At 39.5% G+C, this 27,414-nt stretch overlaps 1 protein-coding gene across 2 annotated transcripts in view; it reads right to left on the bottom strand.

Annotated features, from left to right (window-relative positions):
- Positions 1-3,362: 3,362 nt before the first annotated feature.
- Positions 3,363-27,414, bottom strand: part of b3galt11 (beta-1,3-galactosyltransferase 11) — a 36,019-nt gene continuing 11,967 nt past the window's right edge. The window contains exons 2-3 of one of the 2 annotated variants that reach the window (XM_079808509.1): positions 6,210-6,325; positions 3,363-4,518 (exon numbers count right to left, since the gene is read on the bottom strand). In XM_079808509.1, coding sequence (XP_079664635.1) covers positions 3,471-4,499 — 1,029 coding nt within the window. In that variant the 5' untranslated portion in view covers positions 4,500-4,518; positions 6,210-6,325 and the 3' untranslated portion in view covers positions 3,363-3,470. The remainder of the gene's footprint in view (positions 4,519-6,209; positions 6,326-27,414) is intronic. The other variant, XM_079808508.1, reaches the window with a different exon arrangement.

Here is a 27,414-nt window from a genome sequence, read left to right as displayed (position 1 = left end):
AGAGGCACGCATAAACAAAATTAGTTTCTAACATTTTTGGAAAAAACGAATGGGCAATATTTCTCATGAAAAAGTGGATAAGTGTTCATACACAGCGCAGATCATAATGAGCGAGCGTGCTTTTAAATAAAGTTTGAGGAAGCTTGATGATGACGTTGATCCGCGACCATGGTGTGCTGTAGTCCGTTTAAAGCCTACCGTTAGCATTTTATATCTGACGGCTTTATTTGGGCTTCAAAATGTATACATTTTGGATTAACTTGTAAAGATCATCTTGGTAGACAAAACGTGTAAGGGTCATTACTCTTTGTTGAACACAGATCTTATTTTTTGCGATTTTCCAAAAGTCTATGGGGAAAATGAATGGTTTTTTGATCGAGGGAACCCATGCGCCGCTAACTTCCGGGTTGGCCTACAAAGTGACGTCATTACTTCGGCACTCTATGAAGCGCATGTAAGACGGAGTGCGTCCTGATTGGCTTGTTTCGGTAAGTCAACCAATCAATTGTCAGTGTGGGCGGGCTTTTATCTCTTCTCCCGAACCGAATTAATCAGTTCAGTGTATCTAGAAACTGGAGCGCCATGGCAGAGGGAGAGTGCCCCAAAAAACGAAAGTATAAAGGATAAACATAATGACAATCTTGCACGCTCTACAGTTTGTAACTAACATGTTATGGTAGGGTTGGGTATCGTTTGGGTTTTTTTCGATTCCGGTGCCAAACCGATACTTTTAAAACGGTTCCGGTGCCTAAACGGTGCCTGAACCGATACTTTTTTTTTTTTAAAAGGCCACCAAACGAGGTGGATGACATTAAATGGCTTTTTATTTATTTATTTATTATTTAAATTGAACCATTTATTAAAAGTTTAATGTATACTTAAATGTATGAATATAAATAAATACAAAACACAATTTACTTATTTACAAATTATAATTGACATATTTACAAATTCACAGTAAAACCTAAGCCACCCAACTACAACAAGCCGAATATAACTCTAAATAACAGTTACAGTAATAACAGCAGTCGTCTGTATTCTTGCTCTGCTACAAACCAGCTTCGAGCTTCAGCTTTATTTTGAAATATGATCATATTCTCTGGCTAAATATTTTAGAACGCATCGCCTTAATGTTTCCATGGCGACACATCGTGTTTCTCACATGACACACAGCAGCCGCAATAGCGCTGACAGCTCAGCTGTATCGGGTTTATTAGTTTTTTTTCTTTTTATTCAAAATATTCACAAACTTCTTAACTGTGTCACGAACTATCTGATGTTCAAATGTGTGAGTGAATGTGTGTTAGTTGATCTATAAAGCGCAATGGGCGGCGCCATAATTGCGCCTCAGAATCGGATCTGTCGGATTTACAACACTTGAGTTCATTATCGTCTCACGAAATACATGAAAGTAAGTGACCAGTGAACTGGAAGAAGAATAGAGTAAACTATATAGTTACTATATAATGTGCATTTATCTGATGTGAATAAAACACGTAACGTTAGTCAAATTATAACCGTCTGAAAGGATTGTCACTGCCGCTTTCATAGACATCAGTGTGTGTTTTTTGCTAGTAGCCTACTTATGAACATTTAAATGTCTGAAACCTGAAATAAACATGATGTGGTTGAAAACACTGAATAGTTGTCATGAGTTGTGATGTGACCAGCGCTGAGCGTCTGTCTCTGGCTCAGCCAAAGCGCGAAAGCACGTTTGAATTTTGGCACCGAAATGAGGAACCGAAATCTGCGTTCTGATTCGATCCGGTACATACCGGTTATATAAGTACCGGTGCCATATTGGAACCGGATTTCGGTACACAACCCTATGGTTGAGTTAAACAAGTTTCATTTCATGTGCATATTTTTCAGGTCGGCTAGTTGCCAAGGCTACATGAAAACAACAAACTCCTTAGACCTGTTTAAAGTTGCAATGAAATATAAATAAAAGCAGTTTACATAAATAGTATAAGCAGCTTATGTAAAAGTGATCTACATAATTTTAGGAGAGATACCTCCCTGAAATGACTTTTTTCAGGTTAGGATGTCTGATCACCTCACTCTAGACTCGCACGTGAGACTTCAGTCACCGGTCCGGTAGGCTAACGTTTACGCGCGAGGATGAGAACAGACGCGCAGCGGTCAGCGGAACATGAGGAGGACGAAGAGGAGCTGTACAATAATGAACTTGTTGTAGAGGCTGGCGCGGAGTGATGAGGAGTTTACAGGGAGAGATGAAAAGGAGGAGGAAACTGAGGAGGACGAGGATTAAACAGAATTGGAGGATTTTTTTTTTTATAACTTCAAACCAAACGAGACCAAACTTTGGAGCGGTAAGGTGTCTGTTGCCTTTTGTTATGAATCAATAACCTAATTATCACCGTGTATGGTTAAGTGTTTACAATGCACTACCGGTAGCCTATGTTTGCTACGTTTTTGTTACCATATTTCTACACTGGAATTTAGCCTGAATTACCGGTATTTGTTGTTAATGGTATGCATACCATAATGTTATGGTAACTGTACGTTTTCAATAAATGAACCTAGTATTTTATAGGTTGAAATAGACGCAAAATCTCATTTTTAGTCATTCTACTGGTAGTTTGATTTGCTCAAATAGAAATTGAGGCCTGCCTCTAATTCTGGCCTCCTTCCAATAAAGGCCTGGACCGCGATGCGCTCGAGTAAAATAAAGGCCCGGGCCTATATTAGAGGATTTACGGTAGTTCACCCAAAAATGAAAATTAGCCCATAATTTACTCACCCCCAAGTCATCCTAGGTGTATATGACATTCTTCTTTCAGACAAATAAAATCGGAGTTATATTACAAAAGTCCAGGCTAATCCAAGCATTAGAATTCGATTTATAGTTGCTCTGTTTTTGAAGTCCATAAAAAGTGCATCTGTCCATCAAATAACATGCTCCACGCGGCTCTGGGGTGTTAATAAAGGCCTTCTGAAGCAAATCGACGCGTTTGTGTAAGAAAAATATCCATATTTAAAACTTTATCAAGTAAACTTTCGACCGACCGCCTTCCATGGAAAAGTGTTGAATGTTGAAAGTGAAACTCAAGATGCGTACATGATGTCATGACGAGCGGACCTGGTCGCGTTAGTCTTTCGATCGGCAGGGGAACTTTCAACAATTTTTCCATAAATTGAACAGGGAAGGCGTCAATAATAATAATAATAATAATAATAATAATAATAATAATACAAATACATGTTTTACATACTTGTTACATTTTTCCTGAGTATGTTCACGGTGCTCAATAAAAACAAATAAAATGCTCTCTCTCGCTCTCGCTCTCTCTCTCTCACACACACACACACACACACACACACACACACAATTTATTATTAAAATTTATAAACTGACGTAAAGTGAACCAGTACACCAAAGTAACGCGTTTTTTTCTTTTCTTACAGTCAGAAACATAATATTGTATTCTATTAGGGATGTTTCCACCTTAGCATGGTTGGCTGGATGAATGAATATCTGTCCAATAAGAAGTCATCGTATTTGTGCTGTCTGTAAGTACTGCTATCAGTCCAGAATAGTAACAGCGATTGTACTGCGGTGGTTTCACCACAAAGTGTTCAATGTTTGGCGGTTTGGTCGGGACAATACCCAAACGTGCCAAACAAATTCCAAGATATGCATCCTCGATATATATGGGCTTAATATGCCTTGCTTCCTGTACAAACTTGTGTGGGAGGTCCAAAGAAATAATGTAACACATGCCAAGAGGATATGGAGGATATGTGTTTCTGGAGTACACGTCATAGGGAAGATAAAACTTGTTGGACGGGTCTCGAAAGACAGGGCTATCATCCCACACTAACCCGGTCATATAGTTGCTTTGTACTGCATTCAGACTCACAAGCATTTTTATCAGGTTATTCATGTTGAGCAGCACGTCGGCATCCACTTTCACCGCGTAGGACGCCTGTTGACACTTTTCGCTGAGCCATTCCATCATCACCATGGTTTTAATGGTCAGATTCCTGTAGCTATCCTGAAAGTTGTTCTGTAGAAGGTCTTTGTATTGTTGGCTCTCATTCCGGAGTTGCTCCTGCAACATTTCTTCATTGTTTCCACTGTGTAAGCCCACAAGAAAAAGAACCAGCACCACTTTGTCCCCAACAACCTTTTGTTCACCCCATGTCTTCCTGATGCCATTGCGTGCATCAAAGTCCCCAGGGGGGACGGGGACAATAACCACCACATAGGGCTTTTGTTCTTCACATATATTTGGCTGGTCAATGATGAACTTGTATTTTCTGGGGTAAGCAACATGGAACATCCCTGGTTCTTCCTGAAAAGGTTCCTCAGTTGGTGCTTCTGTACTTAGTCTTTTCGCAGCAGGGTACATTAGTGGTTCTTTCTCCACTGCCCCTTGCAACCAATTTTTTGTCATAGGCCCATAAGTGATATAGAGCAGTAAAGAAGTTCCTGAAACCAGGAGACCAAGCCATGACCACTTCTTACAGGACATCTTTGTGAACGAGGCACAGCTGAAAAAGAACAAAAAGAGACTAGGTCAATGACCACTTTTGCATTTAACCCTCCTATTATCTTTGAGGTCTGTAAAAACACAATTGACATTAAAAAAAATGTTTTGCTTCAGATTGAATGCCTTTTCCTAATTCAATGGGGACAACTCTGTAAACATAAAATAACATGATATTTTTCAAATGTCCTGTACACATTTTGTAGCATCTGTGTTCTTTGGGGTCAATTTGACCCCAGGCTCTTTTAGCTGTATAAAATTCTACACACATTTGTTGTGGTTGTTTTATTGAGGTCACTATAACATGCCATAATTCTATATATTCAATGTAATATTCAAACAACTTCCCTCTGTTTTAGGGCTCTAACCTAACCATACCTGTAGTATTGCGAGAACCACTAGTAGTTCACGTTATTATGAACGACAGGGTAGACATAGTGCTGCTAATAGGGCTGTAACGATTTGACCCAAAAAAAAAAACGATTATTTTGCTCTTTTTTTGCTTTCCTTTTTTTGCCCTCATACTTCACTGATAAAGTTTGTACTGTAAATATGTAGACTACTATTAAAAGGTGGGATATTTTTTTCAAATGAAAGTGCATTTCTTTGCACTTGCAAGGGGGAATAGACCCCCTTGACTTCCCTCAGGCCCATTTTATAGCCCCTATTCTTCTGTTACATTTCTTTAAAGAATAAAAGAATGTCATGAATGTGTGTTTCTCGTTCTCGAAGGAGAGAAATTTCTGTATCTCTGTTTTAGTATTATGCGTTCTTTTGATAAAGGTCAGGATCCACTGACACTGACTAGAGTGCGATACCCTATTGCTTTTCTGTGTGCGTCGCATGATCTGTGCAGGCGCAATATTGAAGATGGACATTTTCTGCAGACGATGCCAGGCCTGAAGACCATGCAAACTATTCTTCAGTACTTTTTTCTTGATTTAATCTAACTCCTGACTCTTGGTCTTCATTTTTCACTACTGGTCCTGGGTCCTAAACTGTTACCCCAACAGACCTCAGTGGGTAAAAAATGTTACCAGATTTGAGGGTAACAGGAGGGTTAAAGAAACAAAAGTTAAATTGAATGACTGAAATGTCATGTGGCATAACCATCAAGTAAAAATAAATAAGTTATTTGTGTACACATTTTAAAACTAAAACGTATGTGACCCTGGACCACAAAACATAAGGGTCAATTTCTTTAAATTGAGATTTATACATCATCTGAAAGCTGAATAACTATACTTTCCATTGACGTATGGTTTGTTAGTATAGGACAATATTTGGAAATCTATACAAATCTTGTATCTGAGGGTGAAAAAAAATCCCCTTTAAAGTTGTCCAAATGAAGTCCTTAGCAATGCATATTACAACTAATAATACATTTTTGATATATTTAGGACATTTACAAAATATCTTCATGGAACATGATCTTCACTTAATATCCTAATGATTTTTGGCATAAAAGAAAAATCGATAATTTTCACCCATACAATGTATTGTTGGCTATTGCCACAAATATACCCGTGCGACTAATGAATGGTTTTGTGGTCCAGGGTCACATATTTGTTGCAAATATCATTTATTAATTGATTAATGCCATTGCGTTTTGGAGAAGTACCACATGATATATCACAACCTGAGCTAACCTTGCCTTGTCATAAAATAATCTGATATTTTAAGAAACTAACTGACCTTGACAGTCACAAGGGTCTGCTGGGGTTACACCCTTGTCACGTTGCCGAAACCTTATCTTCTGAAGGTAGACATGAGACTGCCGGGTAAACTTACTCCTGCATTTTAGATGATGGCTGGAATTCAATGCCCCAAATATCAATTGCAAATATAGCCTACTGATCTTTTACAAATAAATGTAGAACAAATGCAGAACGGGTCAATGATTCTTAAAGTTTTAAATGAATAAAAAGATACCATATATGTGTAGTACCTCTCTTATATATGTACTCACTTTAACTTTTCAAAAACCATTAGTTATTTGTAATTTTTCTGTTATTTTAAGTGTGCGACTGTCTGGCCCTGTTTTGGAAACCTCTTTGAAATGACTTTAAACTTATTTTATACACTATTTGGAATGATTTCCCAAGTGTAATCCTGAACAAAATTGCAAAGCATTTGTATTTATATCTCCATCATAATATACAAAACAAACTTTGTCCGATGATGTCAATTTTATGAAATAATATGTGGTGTGACAATCAAGAAACTACTCTCATGTTGAAATCCATTCAAAGACAGGAAATTGCACCATATACCAATTCGCCATAGAAGCAGGAAACAGATTTGTAACTCGCTCTCAAATTTGGAAATGGTATATATCATGTGGCATGACCTCAAAAAAAAAAAAGTTATTTCTACAAATATTTATTTTATTATAAATTTCATAGTGACCTTTTGTGGGAAGCTAGCTTGTTTTGTTTAGGTGGCCAATTCTGTGCCTGTAAATTTTGAGTGAATTAGAAAAAAACTTTTTCTATGATAGATATTTGTCCTAGTTTTATTTTCAATTGATGGTTTATATACAAAAAGTACTTTATTTTAGTATAATTTGCAATTGATTTATATGCAATTTGGGTAATTTAAAAATATATATTTCAGACATTTTATGTTTAATCTTTGGTATTAGCTGGACTCCGTTGGTCATCTATTTTGCATTATTTCTGTACTATTACTGACTACGTCGACTTATATCTGTAGTATATCGTATATCTGAAAAAAAAAAAACTCAGTTGGTCATCATCCATTTTGATTAATTCCTGTGAACTTCAATTCAAAGACAACGCACTCCACGAAAAGATAACTTCTGAGAGATCCTTGACTGTAACTTTACTTCAATTGCACTTCATAGGTAAAATGGACTATTATTCCGTCTTTGTCCTTTTGTTATTTGCGTTTTAAAAATTTGTTTATTCTCCCCGTCGATCTTCGTATAGCTAGGACAACCTTTGTGTGCCTTTCTGTGTAGACAGAAAAAACACAGTACAGGGAGTGGTAGAACCTAACCCTGGTATAGCAACATGCCACGGTATAGTCTGAGGCATCATTAGAGAGTTTCCTAAATGTTTTGCAGATATAGGCAAAACTGGAGATATTATTGGAGATGGCTGCCAGTCCCTGCTTCAACAAATTAAAACAAGGGTTGAGTACAAAAATAGAAATAACACTCTCGCACAACGACAGAGGAAGAGGAGGGCCTGAAAGGAAGCAGGGGCAAAGGCAAGAGGCCCAGTGGATCAGTATAGAGATGGGCTCCTACTAGGGGTGTAACGATTCATCTACTACATCGATGTATCGATTTATATTCCTATGATCTAACTACATCGATCTGTACTCGGCAAGTTGGCCTTCCGGACGACATCTATCGATCTAACATCGTTTTAAAAGGTAATCAATCGATTGTATTGATAATAGGAAATAACGCATTTGATTTAAGCACGTCAGACTTTATATGGATATTTTTTCTTAGCACTTTTAATGATAAAGGCGTTAAACGTTACTCAATTCAGTCTGCCTATCTGTGACATCATCGCCACGCACCAGCAGCAGCGCTAAGAAAACAAAACATAGCATGGCAGAGGAGAAGCCAACCAGCGAGAAATTATCAAGCCACCAGGAGAAAGAGCTACCTGTACTTTCAACCCTTGCTAAATGTTACCTGTGCATTACTGGCAGCAGTGTGCCAGTAGAGCGAGTTTTTAGTACTGCTGGCGACATAGTGAACGCACAGAGAAGTGTTCTGCGGTCAGATCATGTTGATATTTTTGAAAAAAAAAATATGTAGTCATTGAAGAGTAGTTGGTTACATTTGATCTTTTGTTAAATATTGTTTGTTTATTAAACTGAGAGTAGTAGCAGGTTCAGCCAGTTTATTCAACCTGAAGAAATGTTGGTTGCACTTTATTTTTGATAATAATATTGTATTTGTATTATTTTAATGTTGAAAAACAACAGCAAAAGTAGCAGGTAAACCTACTATTAATTAAACCTGAAGGGAAGTTAGTTGCACTTTATTTTTGATATTAATATTGTAATATTTTTATATTGGAAAACAAAAGCAGAAGTAGCAGGAATGAAATGTTGGTTGCACTTACTGTGCTTTTATTGAAAATGTATTGAATATTGAAATTGAGAGCAGAAAAGGTTAACTTCCTGTTAATTCAACCTAAACTGTTGGTTGCACTTTATTCAAATAAAATGTGAATGCATTTTCCATTAATTGTTGTTTACTTGTTTGTTTATATCCATAATTGATACCTGATTCCCTTACAAGAAACAACTGGAATCTAGGAGACTTCACCTGCACTGACCAGTATCCAGATATTTATTTCAGTCACACAATTTTTGGCTAAAAAGTAACTGAATCGATTTCAAGTCACTGAATCGTTTCGGATCGTATCGTTCTAAATGATCCAATATCGTCCTTGAATCGTATCGACAACCTCAAATCGTGATACGAATCGAATCGTTGTTAAAACGAATCGTTACACCCCTAGCTCCTACCGATCTACCCAGTGGCAAGACCGAGGCTACATTGGGTGAGATGAAAATGCGCCTGCACAGCATGTTTTCACAACGTAGGTACCTTAATCAGATACCTGCGGCAACCATTGAGAAGGTTATAGAAGAATGGCCCTTCCTGAGTTCACGAAGATGCCTTTACGCACACTTTAAGCTGCTCACATACCCCTTTTCCACCAAAGCAGAGCCAGAGCTAGATCGGAGCCAGAGCCTAGTTTCAAATCGGTTCTTTGTGTTTCCACACTCAAAGCCCCAGCTCCGAGCCAGGAAAAGTGGTTCTTAAGTAGCACCAAAACATTGCTGGGCTAGAACAGGGGCCCGTTCTTCATACGTTGCTTATTACATCTGAGATGATTTGACAGATCCAAGATCTTTTAATCGTGATAACTGATCTCTGGCTAATTTGGTTCTTCAAACGAATTTGCGGATTGGATTAAAATATCTGGATTAAATTATCTAAGATCACTGCGCGTTCTTGTGTTCCCTGAAGAGGGCAGATGCATCGATACTCGAAACCACGATCAGCAGTGCAGCGATTGGCTGGCGTCAAGACAGCAACGTAATCATCATATAATTAAAAAAGCCACCTGGCAAAAAACATGACAAATTATACAATAAAAACCCCACGAATTTCTGGACCTTTATAAGAAAACAGCCAAACCACCAAACCAACATAAAAGTTATTATAGATAAATGATAAATGTTTTTTGTTTTTTTAACATGATTACCAATTATTTGTATTCACGATTTTATACAGTATTTGTACACCCTTTACATTTTTATTTCAATGTTGTCATTTAATTTTTAATTCAATTTGGAGCAGATTTGTAACGTGACAGTATTAAAGTTTCTTAAGGGTCAAGATCAAATTATCTACATCTCTTGCGCTGCATCAAGCCACTCCCATATATCTGTGATCACTTCAATGAATGCACGGCTCAGAGTAACTATACAACATGTGTGTAAACCTCCAATAAAATTATAAATTAATTATTCCATCACAAATAAATCGCTCAATCAAGTGGCTGTGTCTATATTATTATACAACATTATAATATTATATACATTCTCATATGCATATAAAATATAACATTTTTATATTATTATTATTATTTAAAATTATTATTATTGCCCCTGGTTCAGTAATGAACTCTTGTAATAAAGTAGCAGTGGCTGGGACAGATTTTAAGTATCACCTCAGATGCAATCTAATCCTGTTTACATGAAATAAGCCGCTCATGAGCAGGTTTAAGCTTACGGACCTGTTACTATGACAGCAAGTCCAGGATGAGCTTCGAAGAACCAAACAATCCAAGATCATGCCAAATCGTCAACAATCAAATCCAGCTAACCGAGTTAGCGAGGTACGAAGAACGGGCCCCAGGGCTAGAAGTAAGAACCGATTACGTCAGGCGCTGGGGGCGGGGTCAACAAGACGAACACAAACTGGAGATCCGTCATTGTGAAATAGCAGCTAATGGAGCTAACAGCTGCTGCTCGTTTGTAATCTCCGTCTATACAAATTACGGCGAACTGCATGAATGCGTTGGATTCGCTGTGTTTTCGTTGTGTTTTGATGCTGATGTAGGATCGTAAAGCCGTGTGAATCAATAGTAACGCAACGTTTGCATTGTTGATGGAAGGCTTGTTCGCAGCTGTGCAGACCGATCGCAGTATGATAACGAGTCCAGCGAGAGCATATGACTCCTTATGCTTTTGATTCACTCATGTGTTTTTTATCATACGTGGATCGGTGTGCGCAGCGCCGATGCATCTTGAACAAGCCTGGTGTGTGTGTGCGTTTCCCGCTGCCCAGGGTTGCCAGGTTTTCACAACAAAACCCGCCCAATTGCTACTCAAAACAAGCCCAATCGCGTTTCAGGGGGGCTTCCCCGGTAAAAATCACATTTGGGGGTAAAATGTGTGTTTTTTTGGCATGGTTGCCTACTAAAATTCGCATTCCCGGGGCTAAATATTACATAATTGGGGTCGCTTCAAGCCGCGGTCATGAAAAAAAGCCAGCGGCATAACCGTAGACTTGGCAACACTGCCTCGCTAACGTTGCTGAGAAAGATGATACGTATACAGTGACGTAAGACATGGCTCTGTTGTGGCTCTCAGCCCGTGGAAAAGCAAACGGTTCTTAGAAGGCGGAAAAGGGGTAACAGATGTCTCTATCATCAGCAAGCTTAGCGAGGCCATCTACAGCAAAGGCAGAACAATTGTTAAGTTCTGCCAAGGACTCAGCCGTTATCCAGGGATCGGAACTATTCCTTTAAGTCGTTTTAACTAATGTAACTTTTATTTTTATAACAATGCATGTTTGTACAACATTAAAATGCTTCACCATTAGTTCCTCTTGTTTTGTGAGTGAAGGTATTACAGGTCCTACTTAATGTTTGGTGTTTTTGTTTATTTCAGGTGATATGATTAAGCCTGCTGCATGGAAGCTGTCAGTGTGCGAAATACCTGTCAATATCCCTCAATACCCCATCTCCCGATTGTTGCGCAATACCGATATTTTTTTTTTTACAAAACTGCAATTTAAAAATATTTATTTAACACTAAACATTTTTAGCATTCCAGCAGACATTATACAAACAAAGCACAATATAAAAAAGAAAAAAAAGAAAAAGAAAAATAATTTTTCTTTGGCCATCTTATCTTCAAATGTTCCCTCTAAGCTGCGCGCGTGAAAGAACAAAATGTTGTTTCCCAGACAATTAACACAGACGCGAAATGTGGGGAGAAATCCATTTGATTTTGAGTTTAAATTAGAAATAATTGCGGTTCTCTGTTCTACCGCTAGAGTTAGTATCGCTATCGTGTTAGAACCGGTGGATGCGGTTTACAGGTTTCATAGAAAGACAATGATGTCACGTGTGTGCACGCAACAGTCGTGTTTGCGGTCCAAATAGCTCAAAATGAGATGCAATGAGAAACGCAAAGACGTGGAATAGAACCTCATCATGTTTTAAAGAAGAGTGGATTGATTAAGTGGTGGAAATAACAGATGATGGACACAGCACGGTAACAGAACAGACATTTACAGTTACACCAACCACCACAAGTGTAGCATGCAAACTCTAAACACCAAAGTGACACACATCAGTTTAAATAGATGCGTTTGTGGTTTGGGTTTCAGTGATGTTTAGATAACTTTAAAAGTTCTCCTGGTAAGGTTCCCTTGAACATAACTTAGATATTAGATCCATTTAATTACTTCAGTTAGTTTTTTTATAGTTTATATAATATACTATCAGTTTAAATGCTTCCACCTGCGCAGGGAGGAATCTTCGGCTGCTACCTCGGGCGAAACAACCTGCGGCCTCTCCTGAACTTCGAACGCTACTCAGAATGGCGTTGATTAACGCCAGGTCGGCAGTAAACAAGACTTTCATTATAAATGACTTTTTCTCTGCTCGCCACCTAGACCTTCTCTTTTTGACTGAAACTTTAATTACTCCGGGGGATATTAGCGCTTTTTCTGAAATGGTACCGTCAAACTCTCTGTTTTTAAATTCACCGCGTACAACGGGACGAGGTGGTGGTTTGGCCTCTATTTATAAAGACATTTTTTCCTGCCATTCCGTAGTTTCAAAGGAATACCAAAGCTTTGAACTACAGTTGTTTACTCTGGAGCTATGCGACCCTGTTCTGTTTGTACTGATTTATCGTCCCCCAAAACCTAATACAAATTTTTTGAAGGATTTTGCTGACTTTTTGGGAGATTTCATTGCAAAATATGACAAACTAATGATTGTTGGGGACTTTAATGTTCATGTCTGTTGTGCAGCAGATTCCTTAGCGAAGGAATTTATCAATCTGCTAAATGCATTTGATCTGACGCTTCAGGTAAATGTACCCACTCATCAGCATGGCCATACACTGGATTTAGTGCTAACTTACGGCTGCTCTCTGAATGAACTAGAGGTATGTGAAAATGGTTTCTCTGACCACAAGACTATTATGTTTACGTTTCCATCTGCTAACAAAACTGTTACGCCGATGTATTCGGCTCGCCAGTCCCGGCTTATCACATCAGCTACCAGAGAAGCTTTTCGCTCAGCCTTTAGTGAAGGTTTGCTACAAAGTTTTAAACACCGATTCGAGTGCTGAAGAACTACTCCGTAGTTTTAATTCCACCTGTGTTCATGCTCTAGACCAGAGATGCCCAAACTAGGGCCCGCGGGCCAAAGTTGGCCCGTGGTAACCTTTGATTTGGCCCACCATACCGTCCGAGGAGAGAGAGAGAGGGGAGGTGATACCTTCGACACAGATTGTCATTTCTAATTTGACATAACAATTTTGTTTGTTTTATTGTTGAACTACAACAGAGTAAACTGAAATTAAATGTTTAAATTAAATGTAAATTAATTTAAAAAAAATATATTGTAAATGCGCAATTCAAGGTGCAGCACTGCGTGCTTTGCGACACGACGTCAATAAACGTCAACAAATTAAACGCAATAATGGAGAAATCAAGGCAGTGGCACACAGACAAGAGAAATTTTAAAAAAGCTTGGCAAGATGAGTTTTTATTCACAGAAGTCAAATCAAAGGCAGTATGTCTAGTTTGCAAACAGTCGGTTGCTGTTTTAAAAGAGTACAATATCCGTCGTCATTATGACACAAAACATTCTGCAGCTTTCTCAAAGTACAGCGGCGAGGCGCGAAAACAGAAGGCTAACGAGCTGCTTGCTGGACTTCGATTTTAACAGAGCGCGTTACTACGTCCTTCATCAGCACAAGAAAGCGCCACACGGGCCAGTTATCAGATTTCCGCTCTAATTGCTAAAAGTGGAAGAGCCTTCGCTACTGGAGAGTTCGTCAAGGCATGTCTTGCAGTGGCTGCAGAAGCAGTTTGTCCTTCTCAGGTACGAATGTTCTCACAAATTAGCCTGTCAAGAAATACTGTTACCCGACGCATAGAGGACATGGCTCAAGACATCGGCGAGCAAATCAAGGCAAAGGCGAGTGCGTTCTCTGCCTATTCAATAGCCTGTGACGAGAGCACCGACATATCCGATTCCGCACAGCTGTTGGTATTTTTGTAAATGAAATGAGTAAATGAAACTTTTGATGTGACACAAGAGCTGGCTGGCATTGAGACCCTTTCTGGTACTACTAAAGGAGAAGATCTCTTTTTTGCTGTTGAGAGAGTGTTGGAAAAAAATGAATTAAAGTGGGAGAAGATGGCCGGCATTACAACTGACGGAGCGCCGGCAATGGTAGGGAGGAAATCTGGCCTTGCTGCATTTGTGTCTCAGAAAGTCAGTGAATGTGGAGGAAAAGTTGTTAAGTACCACTGCATTTTACATCAAGAACAACTATGTGCTAAATCTGTCGGGCTTGTTGATGTGATGCGTGACGTCGTCAAAATTGTCAACAATATACGCTCCAAGGCGCTTTCTCACCGACAGTTCAAGACACTGATGGATGAGATGGATGCGCAATATGGTGATGTGTTGTACCACCAGGAGGTCAGATGGCTCAGCCGTGGAAAAGTTCTCAGAAGATTTTTTGATCTGCGTGATGAGATCAGAGTTTTTCAGGAAAGCAAGGATGGGAATATTCAAGTGCCCACTGATAAGAAATGGCTCTCTGACCTGGCTTTCCTTGTGGATGTAACAGAGATGCTCAATATGTTGAATGTTCAGCTCCAGGGAAAGGACCAGATTATCACCCAGCTTTTTGATCACATCAGAGCCTTCAAACAAAAACTACTGCTGCTCAGAAGACATCTCTCAGCAGGTAACAGTAACATTTACAGTTATAATATTCAGGATATTTTGTGCAATTATAATTATATTATTATTAATTATATTCAGAATTATATGTGGAGTTTACATTTATATTCAGTCATGTCAGCATTTGTATTTTTGTTATACATCAAGCTGCTAAAATGTGCTTAAAATTTGCTAGTTTCTTAAATTGTCATGAAATAATAATCTTCTTTTTTCAGTTATTTATTCTATTTTTCTCCCTCTGTTTTACATCCCTGTCCTTGTCTCACACTGTTCTTTCTGTTTCTCATCCCACATGCAGGAAATCTAGTTCATTTTCCCTGTCTTGGAGAGGTAGGCATGGTGAAAGAGAAGGTCCATGAGTATGATGCTGTTCTCAGCAACCTTATCCAGGAGTTTGACAGCCGCTTTGAGGACTTCAGACACAGCACTGTTGACTTTGAGTTGTTTGCTCAACCCTTCACCATCAGTGTGGATGCAGTCAGAGATGATCAGATGGAACTAATTCAGATGGAACTAATTAAGCTTCAGTGTGATTCAGAACTGAAACACAAGTTCACATCCCTTCCCTTGCCAGACTTCTACAAATGTGTCCCAGCAAACAGGTACCCAAAGATGTGTAAGCAGGCACAAGTGATGCTGTTTCTGTTTGGCAGTACCTACCTCTGCGAGCAGACTTTCAGTCTGATGAACTTGAACAAGAGTAAACTAAGAAGCCAAATAACTGACTCTCACCTACATAATATCTTGTCTTTGTCTGTAAGTCAGCTACAGCCCAATCTTGAAAAACTTCTGAAAAATAAGGACCAGCTTCATATCTCTCATTAGGTCACTGACATTGCAACCACATGGTTTTATTATTGATTGTGTATTTGGCATTGAACTGTATTGTACATTGAACTTGGGGATTGTTACCCATATTGTTCATTAAAATGCAAAACTTTACAAATAAAACTGCATTAGTTAATCAGATTAAAGTTGTTTTATATTTATTTTAAATATTATGAAATAACCCATAGCAACTTTAATGTAATACAGTTTGATTTATGATGCAAAATTTACTTTTGGCCCACGGCTCTCAATCAAGTTTGATTTTTGGCCCTTCATAGGAAAAAGTTTGGGCACCCCTGCTCTAGACCAAGTGGCACCTTTAAAGACTCATCTCCATAAACCGAAATCTGAGCCTTGGCTTAATGACACAACTCGCTCTCTTAGGCGTATTTGCAGAAGATTTGAGCGAAAATGGAGGAAGGACAGACTTCAGGTTTCAATGCAAATGTTCAGAGACTCACTAACTCAATATCAGAAAGCAGTAAAAACAGCAAGATCAATTTTTTTCACTGACATTATAAACAAGAACTGTCATAAACCAAAAACTCTGTTTAATGTTATAAATTCCGCCATCAACCCCTCCATTGGTCTCGATACAGAAGTGTCATTACTTTCCTGTGAAGACTTTCTTTGTTTCTTTGTACAGAAGACACATGACTTAAGAATGGGGCTTAACCCAGTTTCATCTGACCCTTCAACTCTCTCTAGATGTACTGCTGCTTTTAGTTGTTTTACTCCTGTTACAGATAACTATCTGATAGAAATAGTGGATCACCTGAAAGCATCTGGTTCTTCAACTGACGTAATGCCCCCTCTCTTCTTTAAGCAAGTTATAGATGTGGTTGTTCAAAATCTTTTGTCTTTGATAAATCGCTGTTTACAAACAGGTACTTTTCCAGAGTCGCTTAAACATGCAACTGTTCGCCCTCTGCTTAAAAAACAGGGCATGGATCCTACTATTCGGACAAATTTTAGGCCCATCTCTAATTTGTCGTTCATTTCAAAAATTATTGAGAAATCAGTTCTTGATCAAATACAGTCTTTTATGGCTGAAAATTTGATCTTTGAGGTTTTCCAATCTGTTAACATGTGACTCAAGCAACTATGCTGTTTTACTTCTTTTAGATCTCACCGCTGCGTTTGATACTGTCGATCACGCTGTACTTCTTGATCGACTGGAATATTGTGCCGGCATTACTGGCAGTGCCCTGCAGTGGTTTAGATCCTATCTGACAAATAGGACTTTTTCAGTGAAGTTAGGAGATCATACCTCAAGTAAAGCTGCGATAACCAGTGGAGTTCCATAAGGATCAATTTTAGCTCCCTTTCTTTTCTCTCTCTATATGCTCCCTCTTGGCTCTATTTTCAGAAAGTATGGGCTATCGTTCCATTGCTATGCGGACGATACACGAGTTTATCTACCTTTAGAACAGAATACACTGGGTGGACTGAATGCACTATTGCTTTGTTTGAGTGATGTAAAGAAATGGTTGTCTCTAAACTTTTTAAATTTCAATGAGAGCAAAACAGAATTGATTTTTTTTAACCCTCTGTCTCTGTGATTTCTACAAATCCAATTTGGGTGTGTTATCACCATATGTTAAGCAACATGTAAAAATGTGGGTGTTGTATTTGATGAGCAAATGAAATTTGATAGGCAGATTAATACTGTGGTTAAATCTTCCTTTTTCCAACTGCGGCTTCTTGCTAAAGTAAAATCTTTCCTATCTTTTAAAAACCTTGAAAAAGTGGTCCATGCTTTCATTACCTCCAGATTAGATTATTGTAACTCACTGTACGCTGGGATTAGTCAAACAGCTCTCTCTGGTTTACAGCTGGTTCAGAACGCGGCAGCCAGATTTTTGACCAGGACTCGTAAGCGGGATTATATCACACCAGTTTTACAGTCTTTACACTGGCTGCCTGTACGCTATAGAGTTGATTTTAAAATTGTATTAATCGTGTTTAAGTCACTACATGGTATAGCCCCTTCGTATATATCTGAACTTTTAATTGAACACAGTGAAACAAGATCCCTCCGGTCATCAAACCAGAGATTACTGTTCACACCAAAGACGAGGCTGAAGTCCAGGGGCGATCGTGTGTTTTCATCTATCGCCCCCAAGACTTTGGAACGAGTTGCCCTCTTCTATTCGATTAGCTCCCTCTGTGATCACTTTTAAGTCAAGATTAAAAACTGTTTGACAAAGCTTTTATCTCTGGTTGAAGCACTGTGTTTTACCATGACTTTATTTACAGTTTTTATTTATTTTTATTTTAAATGGTTGTTGTACTTTTTATTTTTAAATTTTTATTTTTATTTTATTTTTATCTTTACTGCGCCAGTGTTGTGTGTTTTATATAAAGCACATTGGTCAACCATGTGTTGTGGAAATGGTGCTATATAAATAAAATTGACATTGACATTGACATTAGTTTTTATATTATATTATATTATATTATAGGCTATTATAATTGTATTATAGTGTTAGCCTATTAAGCGATGTGTAAGCGATTGAGGGAAGGAGAGTTGTCTTACAGACAGCGCGGCGGCCTAGGCGGACACAATCCTAAGAACGCACCAAGGTCACTTTGACAAACGGTGAGAATTCTTGTTTTATATTACAAAGTGGTAATTTCCCAAAAGTGTCAGAGGGGACTTGAAGTCCCATAAAGACCTACACTCAGGCCAAGTGTAGGCAGGGGCGTGGTGACCACGCTGGGAAAATAATAAAATAAGAGAAAACTATTTCTTATGAGTCAGTAATATAAATACAGGAATAGTCTCTTTTACAAAAAGGGAAATCCCAAAAGGGTCCGAGAGGACGGGGTCCTATAAAGACCTTTACTGACGAGTAAAGGCAGGTCGTGGTGACCACGCAGGGAACACAAGTAAGAAGGGTAGTTCTTAAAGTATAAAGTTGTAATAGTGCAAAAATGGGAAACGAAAATACCAAATTGGCACAGGATTCACAAAGAGATTTCTCGAAAGGTTGTTATAAAATATGTGACAAATATGGTTTGTGGTGGCATGCTGATATCGACACCACAGATAAATTATATGGCTTTAATGGACTTTTAGGAACCTCATATCTGCAGAAAACAAAAGAAAATTGGGAAAAGAACAAAACAAATAAAAAATACACATCAAAATTATTGATATGTAATTATGCGAGGTCATGACCAGACAAAGAAAACAAATATGCTAGGCTATAGCTCCTTTAGATAAAGAGACTTAGAAAAGTTAAAGGAATTTTCTGACTGTTCTGATTGTTTCATTCACATGAGCCTCGAAGACGAACGAGTTCCGGGACGACGCCCAATTCCTCAGACACCCCCTCCTCCAGCACAATTGTACCCACCAGTCCCTGCGGAGCTTCATAGAACCCGAACAGGACGAGAATATGTACCACCTCCCTATTCCAACGCGTTCAGAAAACAAAGACTCCAAGGTCACCTGCCTCCAATGCTCCTTCGTATCATACTGTCAACAGAAATCCAAGAAATATCAGGGGTCAGAGGAAGAAGATGGGTAAGAAATACCAAGCTTATCATACCATGGTCCGTACAGACATGTCCGATGAAATGGAGTAAGATGACAGACTTGTACATGTTGATTGGGAGAATGACGATAATGCAAGTTACAGAGACAAAGTAACAACACTGCTGAAAGCACTGGAAGAAGCATACCCGCCCAGAGTGGACACAGAAAAGACCAGACGCCACAAAAAAAAAGACGGGAAGGACGTGGTGGAGTATTACTGTGGGCTGAAAGAAACCTTAGAACGTTGCAGTGGGTTAAAACCATGTGCATCACAGCAATGAAATCACCCCCCAGGAATGGATCCATATGAGGATTATTTGAAGCAAGTCTTCCTCGATGGAATGGCCCCTGACTGCAGTGCACAACCAACGCATAATGAGAGGAGTGGGAGCGGGAGGACGGGGGAGAGGAAGAGGAAGAGGCAGAGGGTTTAACAGCAAAGAAACTGGAGGGGGACTGAGGAAAAGGGTTAGTCCGACGGGACCACGGCTTCTGATGGCATGATTGTATCTTTTCCTTTCTCTGAGTTTGCTACTTGCAATGAAGATCTGCTTGCTGACATAGACATAGATAATTTCTATAAAGCTCATACTCCGTTATCAATGATAGAAGTGACTGTGGAAGGGAAAATTATTAGAATGTTAGCGACTCAGGGGCCACAAACTCTGTGATTAGATGTAAAGATTTACCACAGGATGTCTCTCTGTCCAACATGACATCATGACTTTGCGTAAACAATCCGCGTGTATGTCTACGCCGTATGATTCCGCGTGTATGTGTACACCGCGTGATTCCGCGTGAATGTAAATGGATTTATAAACATACTAAATTATGTTTTTTTGAAAATGTAAAAATCCAGAATGTTTCTTGTGATGGGTAGGTTTAGGGGCAGGGGCAGTGTGTGTGTGTGTGTGTCTGATGGGTAGGTTTAGGGGTAGGAGCAGTGTAGGGGGATAGAATGAAACGGCGTTGATAGACACGCTAAAAAGCGATTATGCGTCTTGATAGCACGCCAAAATGGCATAGCGAATTGGCATGTGTCACATGCTTGCCCGAAATGTTAATAAGTCCAGTTGGGCGCCAGACAGTTTACATAAACTGACAAAAAAGGTGTAATTTTCCATTGACATAACGCAGCACAATAAACGTCATAACACAATTTTTGGATCGATTTTGAACCGACGCCTCACTTTCCTCCTTTAATTTACTGTCGTGTCAGCCCAGGCCCAGATTAAACCTTTGAAGAAAAATGGTGCAGTATTACAGTTGAGAAACTCAAAACTGAGTTCCTCTTTTGGAATACTGGATGTGTGTGGCAAGCGTATGTTTGTCAGAAGAACAGTTTTCTGTGGAGGGTTCGACCCCTCAAATTTCGACTGTGGCCCATTCACTGTAAAATGCCAAACCACAAAGGACTGGCAGATATTTGATAAGAGAAATACTTTCACCAACGAAAGCACAGGATGTTATAGACAGCCTTGTGTGAAAACTCTGACAGCCACACGCTTTGTTGACATTGTGGACGCTGGAAACTGTGACAGGATGTTGGTGACAGATGTGACGAAACTGGAGGGGGTACCAGAGTGCTTATGGGCAAAAGATAAATATGATGTGGGACTTGCGAGATGCGAGATTCAGAACCTCTAACCAACGTATTTTTCCCATGTCGGTTTTAGTCACGTGACTCCGTCAGTCACATCAAGTGCAGTTTGCAGGCACACAGAGAAATGCAGGGGCAGTTATCTTTGTTTATAGATACCCAGAATCACTATAGTAACTGCGTTTTTTACAGTTTATACAGGTCAGTTAATTGCCTAAGCGCTGCCACACACACACACACACACACACACACACACACAGATGGCGCGCGCAAACACCGAAGCCAGATCGCTTTCACTTTTGTCCTCATAAAGTTTGTCAAGTAAATGACTTTAAAGGCTTGAACATTTAAAGCGATTGTGCACTATTCAAAAACAACAATACGGAAAACTTCTCAGTTCAGTGCTCAGCTTTTTTCTGTGACACAGAGAGCCGAGCCGTGTCGCGTCTCTGACAACACATGCACGCCCTGAAGGCAGACCTCTTTCACCTGCGTCCTCACAAAGCTTTGTCACTTGTATGTGTTTTAAGGCCTACCAGTTTGAACATAAAAGCGATTTTAGGCCATCAGATGTGTATTATGTTGAACTAATGCCTGATATATTTGTGACAAACGAACACTCAGACAGAAGCTCGCACATCAAGTGAAGATCGCGCGCAGAGACGCAGTGTCAACGCTGTCCTGTGACTAAAGTAAATTCCCTAAAGTAGCTCAGAAAACTCAACCGTTATAGGCATATATTTTAATACCTTTGAAGAAAGTACAAACCACAGCTTCATAATGAATAGAGACGTTATGAGTAATTCACACACACAATCACTCTCTCATTAATGCATTCATCCATCCATCCATCCATCAATCATCTTCCACTTATCCGGGCCGGGTCGCGGGGGCAACAGTCTAAGCAGAGACGCCCAGACTTCCCTCGCCCTAGCCACTTCCTCCAGCTCTTCCGGGGGAACCCCGAGGCGTTCCCAGGCCAGCCGGGAGACATAGTCCCTCCAGATTGTCCTAGGTCTTCCCCGGGGCCTCCTCCCGGTGGGACGTGCCTGGAACACCTCCCTGGGAAGGCGTCCAGGAGGCATCCGAAATAGATGCCCGAGCCACCTCAGCTGGCTCCTCTCAATGTGGAGGAGCAACGGCTCTACTCCGAGTTCCTCCCGAGTGACTGAGCTCCTCACCCTATCTCTAAGGGAGCGCCCAGCCACCCTACGGAGAAAGCTCATTTCGGCCGCCTGTATCCGGGATCTTGTCCTTTCGGTCATGACCCACAGCTCATGACCATAGGTGAGAGTAGGAACGTAGATTGACCGGTAAATCGAGAGCTTTGCCTTGCAGCTCAGCTCCTTCTTCACCACAACAGACCGGTACATCGACCGCATTACTGCAGAAGCTGCACCGATCCGTCTGTCAATCTCCTGTTCCATCCTTCCCTCACTCGTGAACAAGACCCCGAGATACCTGAACTCCTCCACTTGAGGCAGGAACTCTCCACCCACCTGAAGCGGAATGCATTATTTGAATGCATTATTTAATGCATTCAAATAAATGTAATGTAGGCCTACTGTGCTAATGTATCTGTATCTGATGTACAACAAACAGAAATCTGCCCCATAGACAATAACTGCTGAAAGTGAACCGATTCCTTCAAGTATTTTAAAATCACAAAGAAAATAACTTTTTTTTTTTCATTAGAAAAAGAAAATCCACCTTTAATAGTAGAAAATATTTACAGTAAAAACATTATCAAGAACTTACTCAAAACCTTAATGAGGGCAACAAAATGGAAAGCAAAAAAAAAAAAAAAAAATAGAAGCAAAATAATTGTTCATTAATCGTAATCGAGGTAAAATGTTCAATTAATCAAGGTTTTTATTTTTGGTCAAATCGTTACAGCCCTAGTGGGACTCATAAAAGGTTGCGAGCCAGTCCACATTACCCCTAAAAGCCACTACAGGCCTAAAATAATTTTAGGCAGTTGAGGGCATTACGCCTGTTTTTGAATCTCTATTGGCCAGAGGTAAATTGTAGAATGCCCTGACACACTTGTGCGCACTCAAATTTTTCCAGTGAAAAATATAAGGGAAAAAGGCAAGCCACTGAATGGCGATTTGTACAGGACCTGCAAGCAGTGAATAGTGCGGTGCAGGCCAGAGCTCCAAATCCTTACACCGTTCTATCTCAAATACCAGCCAATATGACACATTATACGTTGGTGGACATCTCAAACGCATTTTTTAGTGTATCTGTGCACAAAGATTCACAGTTCTGGTTTGCCTTCAATTTCAATGGTAAGGAATACATTTTCACAAGACTGTGTCAAAGGTACTGTGAGAGTCCAACGATATATAATGAGGCATTGAAAAATAGCTTAAATGATTTGGTGCTGCCAGAGAGAGTGGCTCTCTTGCAGTACGTAGATGACCTCCTGCTGGGTGCACCGAACAAGGACCTATGTGACAGAGCCACAACTTCATTACTATGTCACTTAGCAGATAAGGGCCACAAGGTTAACCCGGATAAAGGTCAGTCAGGAAAAGGTCACGTTTTTGGGGCATGTTCTTGAAGGTTCAGGGAAATCGATTTCCAAAGCTAGGGTAGAAGCCATACAGAACATCCCAAAACCCATTACAAAAAAGCAAGTGATGTCTTTTTTGGGTATGACGTCATACTGGAGAACCTTCATACTGGCTTTCTCTGAAAAGGAGGGACCCCAAGCTGAACTGATATATGGCTCCAATATGGCAGCTAATGATAAAATCGTATGGACAGAACGTGCTGAAGAGGCTTTCTGTGCCATGAAGGGGGCACTGCAAACCGCTCCCACCTTATATACCAGACTCAGAAAAAACATTTACCCAAACAGTAGATGAAAGGAACGGGATAATGTCCTCGGTCTTGCTGCAAGACCATGGGGGTAAAATGAGACCAGTGGCATATACTTATCATCTAAGTTGGATGCTGTGGCCAGAGGCCTCCCAAATTGTCTGAGGGCAGTGGCTGCAGCTGAAAAGGCTGTAATGAATTCGTATGATTTAGTGATCTAACCCTGTTAGTTCCACAGGCAGTAGCTATGATACTACTGGAACAAAAGACATCTAATTTATCTACAGCTAGGTGGCTGAGGTATAATTAGGGGCCAAGCACCGAAGGTGCGAAGGCACCTATTGAAACCGTTAGCGTTCCTATTATTCTTATTATTCATCTTCCGCCAAGGGAGTCTATGGCAGCCCATAGAACCGTATGGTAAAAAGTTGTGAAATTTGGCACACTAATAGAGGACAGTCTGAAATGTCACCATAGCAAATTTGGAGTCTCTAACTCAATCCCTCTAGCACCACCATCAGTCCAAAATTTGACTCATGTTTATGCTAATAACTTTTGAACCATGAGGGCTAAAAACAAAATTCAAAATTTCCTCAGATTTTTTGGCTCAAGACGATTCGATTGCACCCTATGACGTCATTTTCCGTCATAAAAAATTTCCCGCCATTTTGAATTTTCCGAAAAACCTACTTTTGCGAACTCGTCCTAGACGGTTCATGCAATTTGCACAAAAATTTAACCAGATCATCTTCAGACCATGCTGACAAAAAAAACATTCAAGTAGATTTGTCAAATCGTTTTCGATAAACGCGCAAACAAATTTTACGTAGCGGTTGCAAAAACACACTTAAGGCAATATCTCCGCAACGCTTTATCGTGTTTAAACCAAACTTGGTACATGTAATCACAAGCATGACCTGAGGCAACATGCAGCGTTTCGGCTCAGCGCCACCTACTGGTCCGGAGATACACAAAATGGCTGTTTTAGCTTATAACTTTTGAACCGTTTGTCCAAAAATCATAAAAGTCTCGTTAGATTCAGGACGGCATGCCGAGTCGTTTGATATTCATTTTTACCATATCTGCCATTTTGGCTGTCGGTCATTTTGAATTATGTGCTAAAATGCTGTATTTTATGAACACATGAACGGATTGTTACGAATCTCGGTTTGGGTCATCAACACGATGCCCTGAATGAGCCCAAGAAGTTTCGAAACAGCGCCACCTAGTGGAGAATTTTTTTTCCCAAATGCTTACAACTTTGGGTGAACTTGACGTATTTTCATGGGAGTAACTTTTTTTGTCTCCTGAATCCTTGCCGAGTCCAACGATACCAGACTTGCTAGGTTTCGGCGTATGGTTTGTGCAGCGTTGCAATTTAATGCTTTAAAAACATTAGCTGATATCTTCGAAACCGCTAGTCCGATCGAGACGAAACCAGCGTCAGAAGTTCGAAAACATAGGTGGATAGATAAACACTAATACCCAAATGTCAAAATATTGATAGTAAGGGGGTGTAAAATCCAATCAAAGTCAGGTGTCAGTCATTTTTCATGTGTTTTTTCTAGGGCTGGGCAAATTAACGCGTTAACGCGGGCGATTAATTTTTTCAGCTTAACGCAATTAAAATATTTAACGCAAATAACGCAGCGTCCGTTTTTATATCCATTTTTGCTTAGCGTTACATGATCATCACGCTCTTATTCATGTAAATGCTTGTGTGTGTGTGTGTGTGTGTCAGTGTCCTGTCTGTGTGGATGCGTCTCATGTCAGCTAATCAAGGGACACACACACACACACACACACACACACTCGACGCATAGATAGACTCGCGTCAGTTTCCTGCTCACATCGAGTTCTCTTTTGCTCTTGAACAAACAATAACACAGAGGATTTTGAGTATTCTCATATTAGGAGTCTTAAATTAGTTAAATAACGTCTTAAATGAACTTAAAGAGTTGTGAGGAAATGAGATGCGCGGGACAGCGCGTGAGATCCGCGGCTGTTCTTAAAGTGACAGTAGCACTGATGATGCCTGTCATTAATGTTCATCACAGAACAACGGGAACAGAGAAAATTTTAGCTTTAATGATGATTCATCTATATTTAATTTATTATTTATGCAGTTAAGAAAGATAACTATTACATTTCTGTATATGTATAACAGGGAAGGCCATGGGTAAATATAACATTTATTATTTTGGGTTTATGTAAAGATTGTTTTAAGTTCACTTAAATTAAAAGTTGTTTTTTTAAAGCCTAATAAATGTTGAAATTGGGAGCTTTCAGTTATACTGTAATGTAACGTCATTAATGTTTCATAGACACTTTAGTATCAGTGATACTGGCCTTCATTCATAAAAATATGACAATACAACACATATTTAAAATATGCTGTCTTTAAATTGTTTATACATTAATTTGGAGAGTAACTGAAATGATTACAATATCAAAATATTAAAAACGTAAAATATTAAAAACTTGCGATTAATTACAGAAAAAAAGTGTGATTAAATCGTTGTTGTTTTTTAATCGATGCCCAGCACTAGTTTTTTCATATAAATGTCTATAACTCCAAAACAAAACAAGATATTTTCACATGTATGGGCTCACTCCGAGGACACATAAAAAAAATGGTAGGATTGTGCCACTTGATGGCGCTATAATAGAACAAAACATGAAATTCCCATTTACTACAATGCAGTATTATGATATAAAATGCTATGCTTTTCAAATGAATTGGTGTGTCATTACGAAACTTGGTATTTGCCATCAGCACCATGCCTTTAAGATTGATCTGACACTGCCAGCCATTTTGGCATGTCTTGTCTTCTTCTTTGCGCTTGGCCCCGATAATGGCTGCTTGCAGCTATATTTTTATCCTGATGTTTAAATGCTAAACATCACTGTGAAAAGATGTAATGTGCTGAACCCTGCCACACTTCTTCCAATAGAAGGGGAGGGTGAACCACACTGTTGTATCTCGCGGTTAGATGAGATATGTACTCCAAGGGTGGACCTGAAACAGCCCTGACAAATTCTGACATGGTCCTATATGTGGATGGTTCGTCCAGTAGAGATGAAAAGGGTCAGAACCGAGCAGGATATGCTGTAGTGTCAGACAATGGTATAGTGGAACAGGGCTCACTTCCTCCTACATTCTCTGCACAAGCTGCTGATCGGTAGAAGGCGTGCACAGTTGTCATTGGCCAGATTTCTGGATGACGTTCAGATTGACCAATCACGCTCAAAAGAACACAGAAAGACAGCAACTATAGAAATAACTTGTTTTAAACTACAGTTAGCAAATGTGTATAAAACATTTAAAATTGTCCATGATTTTGGGACCCTGTGGAAACACCGAAAATTCTTTAAGGCAGATGGTAAGCCCATTTTGAATCACCAACTAGTAAAAGACTTACTCGAAGCTTTATTGCTGCCCAAAGCTATTGCTGTCTGCAAATGTCAAGCTCACACAACAGGAAGAAATGCGGTTTCAACAGGAAACAGATATAGCAGCAAAGAACGCTTCTCTCCTGCCAGTTAAAGCTACACTGTGTAACTTTTTTAGTTTATGTCGAACCGGAAGCCATGTTAATCTTAGACTAAATCGGCCACCGTAGGAGTTAAAATGAAATCGGAATTGAGAGGAATAGAAACTGATATTCACTGGATGGTCATATACCTTTTCACCGCTAGATATGGGAAAATATCACACAGTGTAGCTTTAATGTTACAGCGTACAGAGGGTAGGGATGGGCGATATCTTATCGTTTGCGATATACCGGTAAAAATTCTCCCCACGATAAGAATTTG

The sequence above is a fragment of the Gobio gobio genome (genome assembly GCF_949357685.1).
Source record: "Gobio gobio genome assembly, chromosome: 24".
Lineage (NCBI taxonomy): Eukaryota > Metazoa > Chordata > Actinopteri > Cypriniformes > Gobionidae > Gobio > Gobio gobio.
This window is presented reverse-complemented; position numbering and strand designations above follow the sequence as displayed.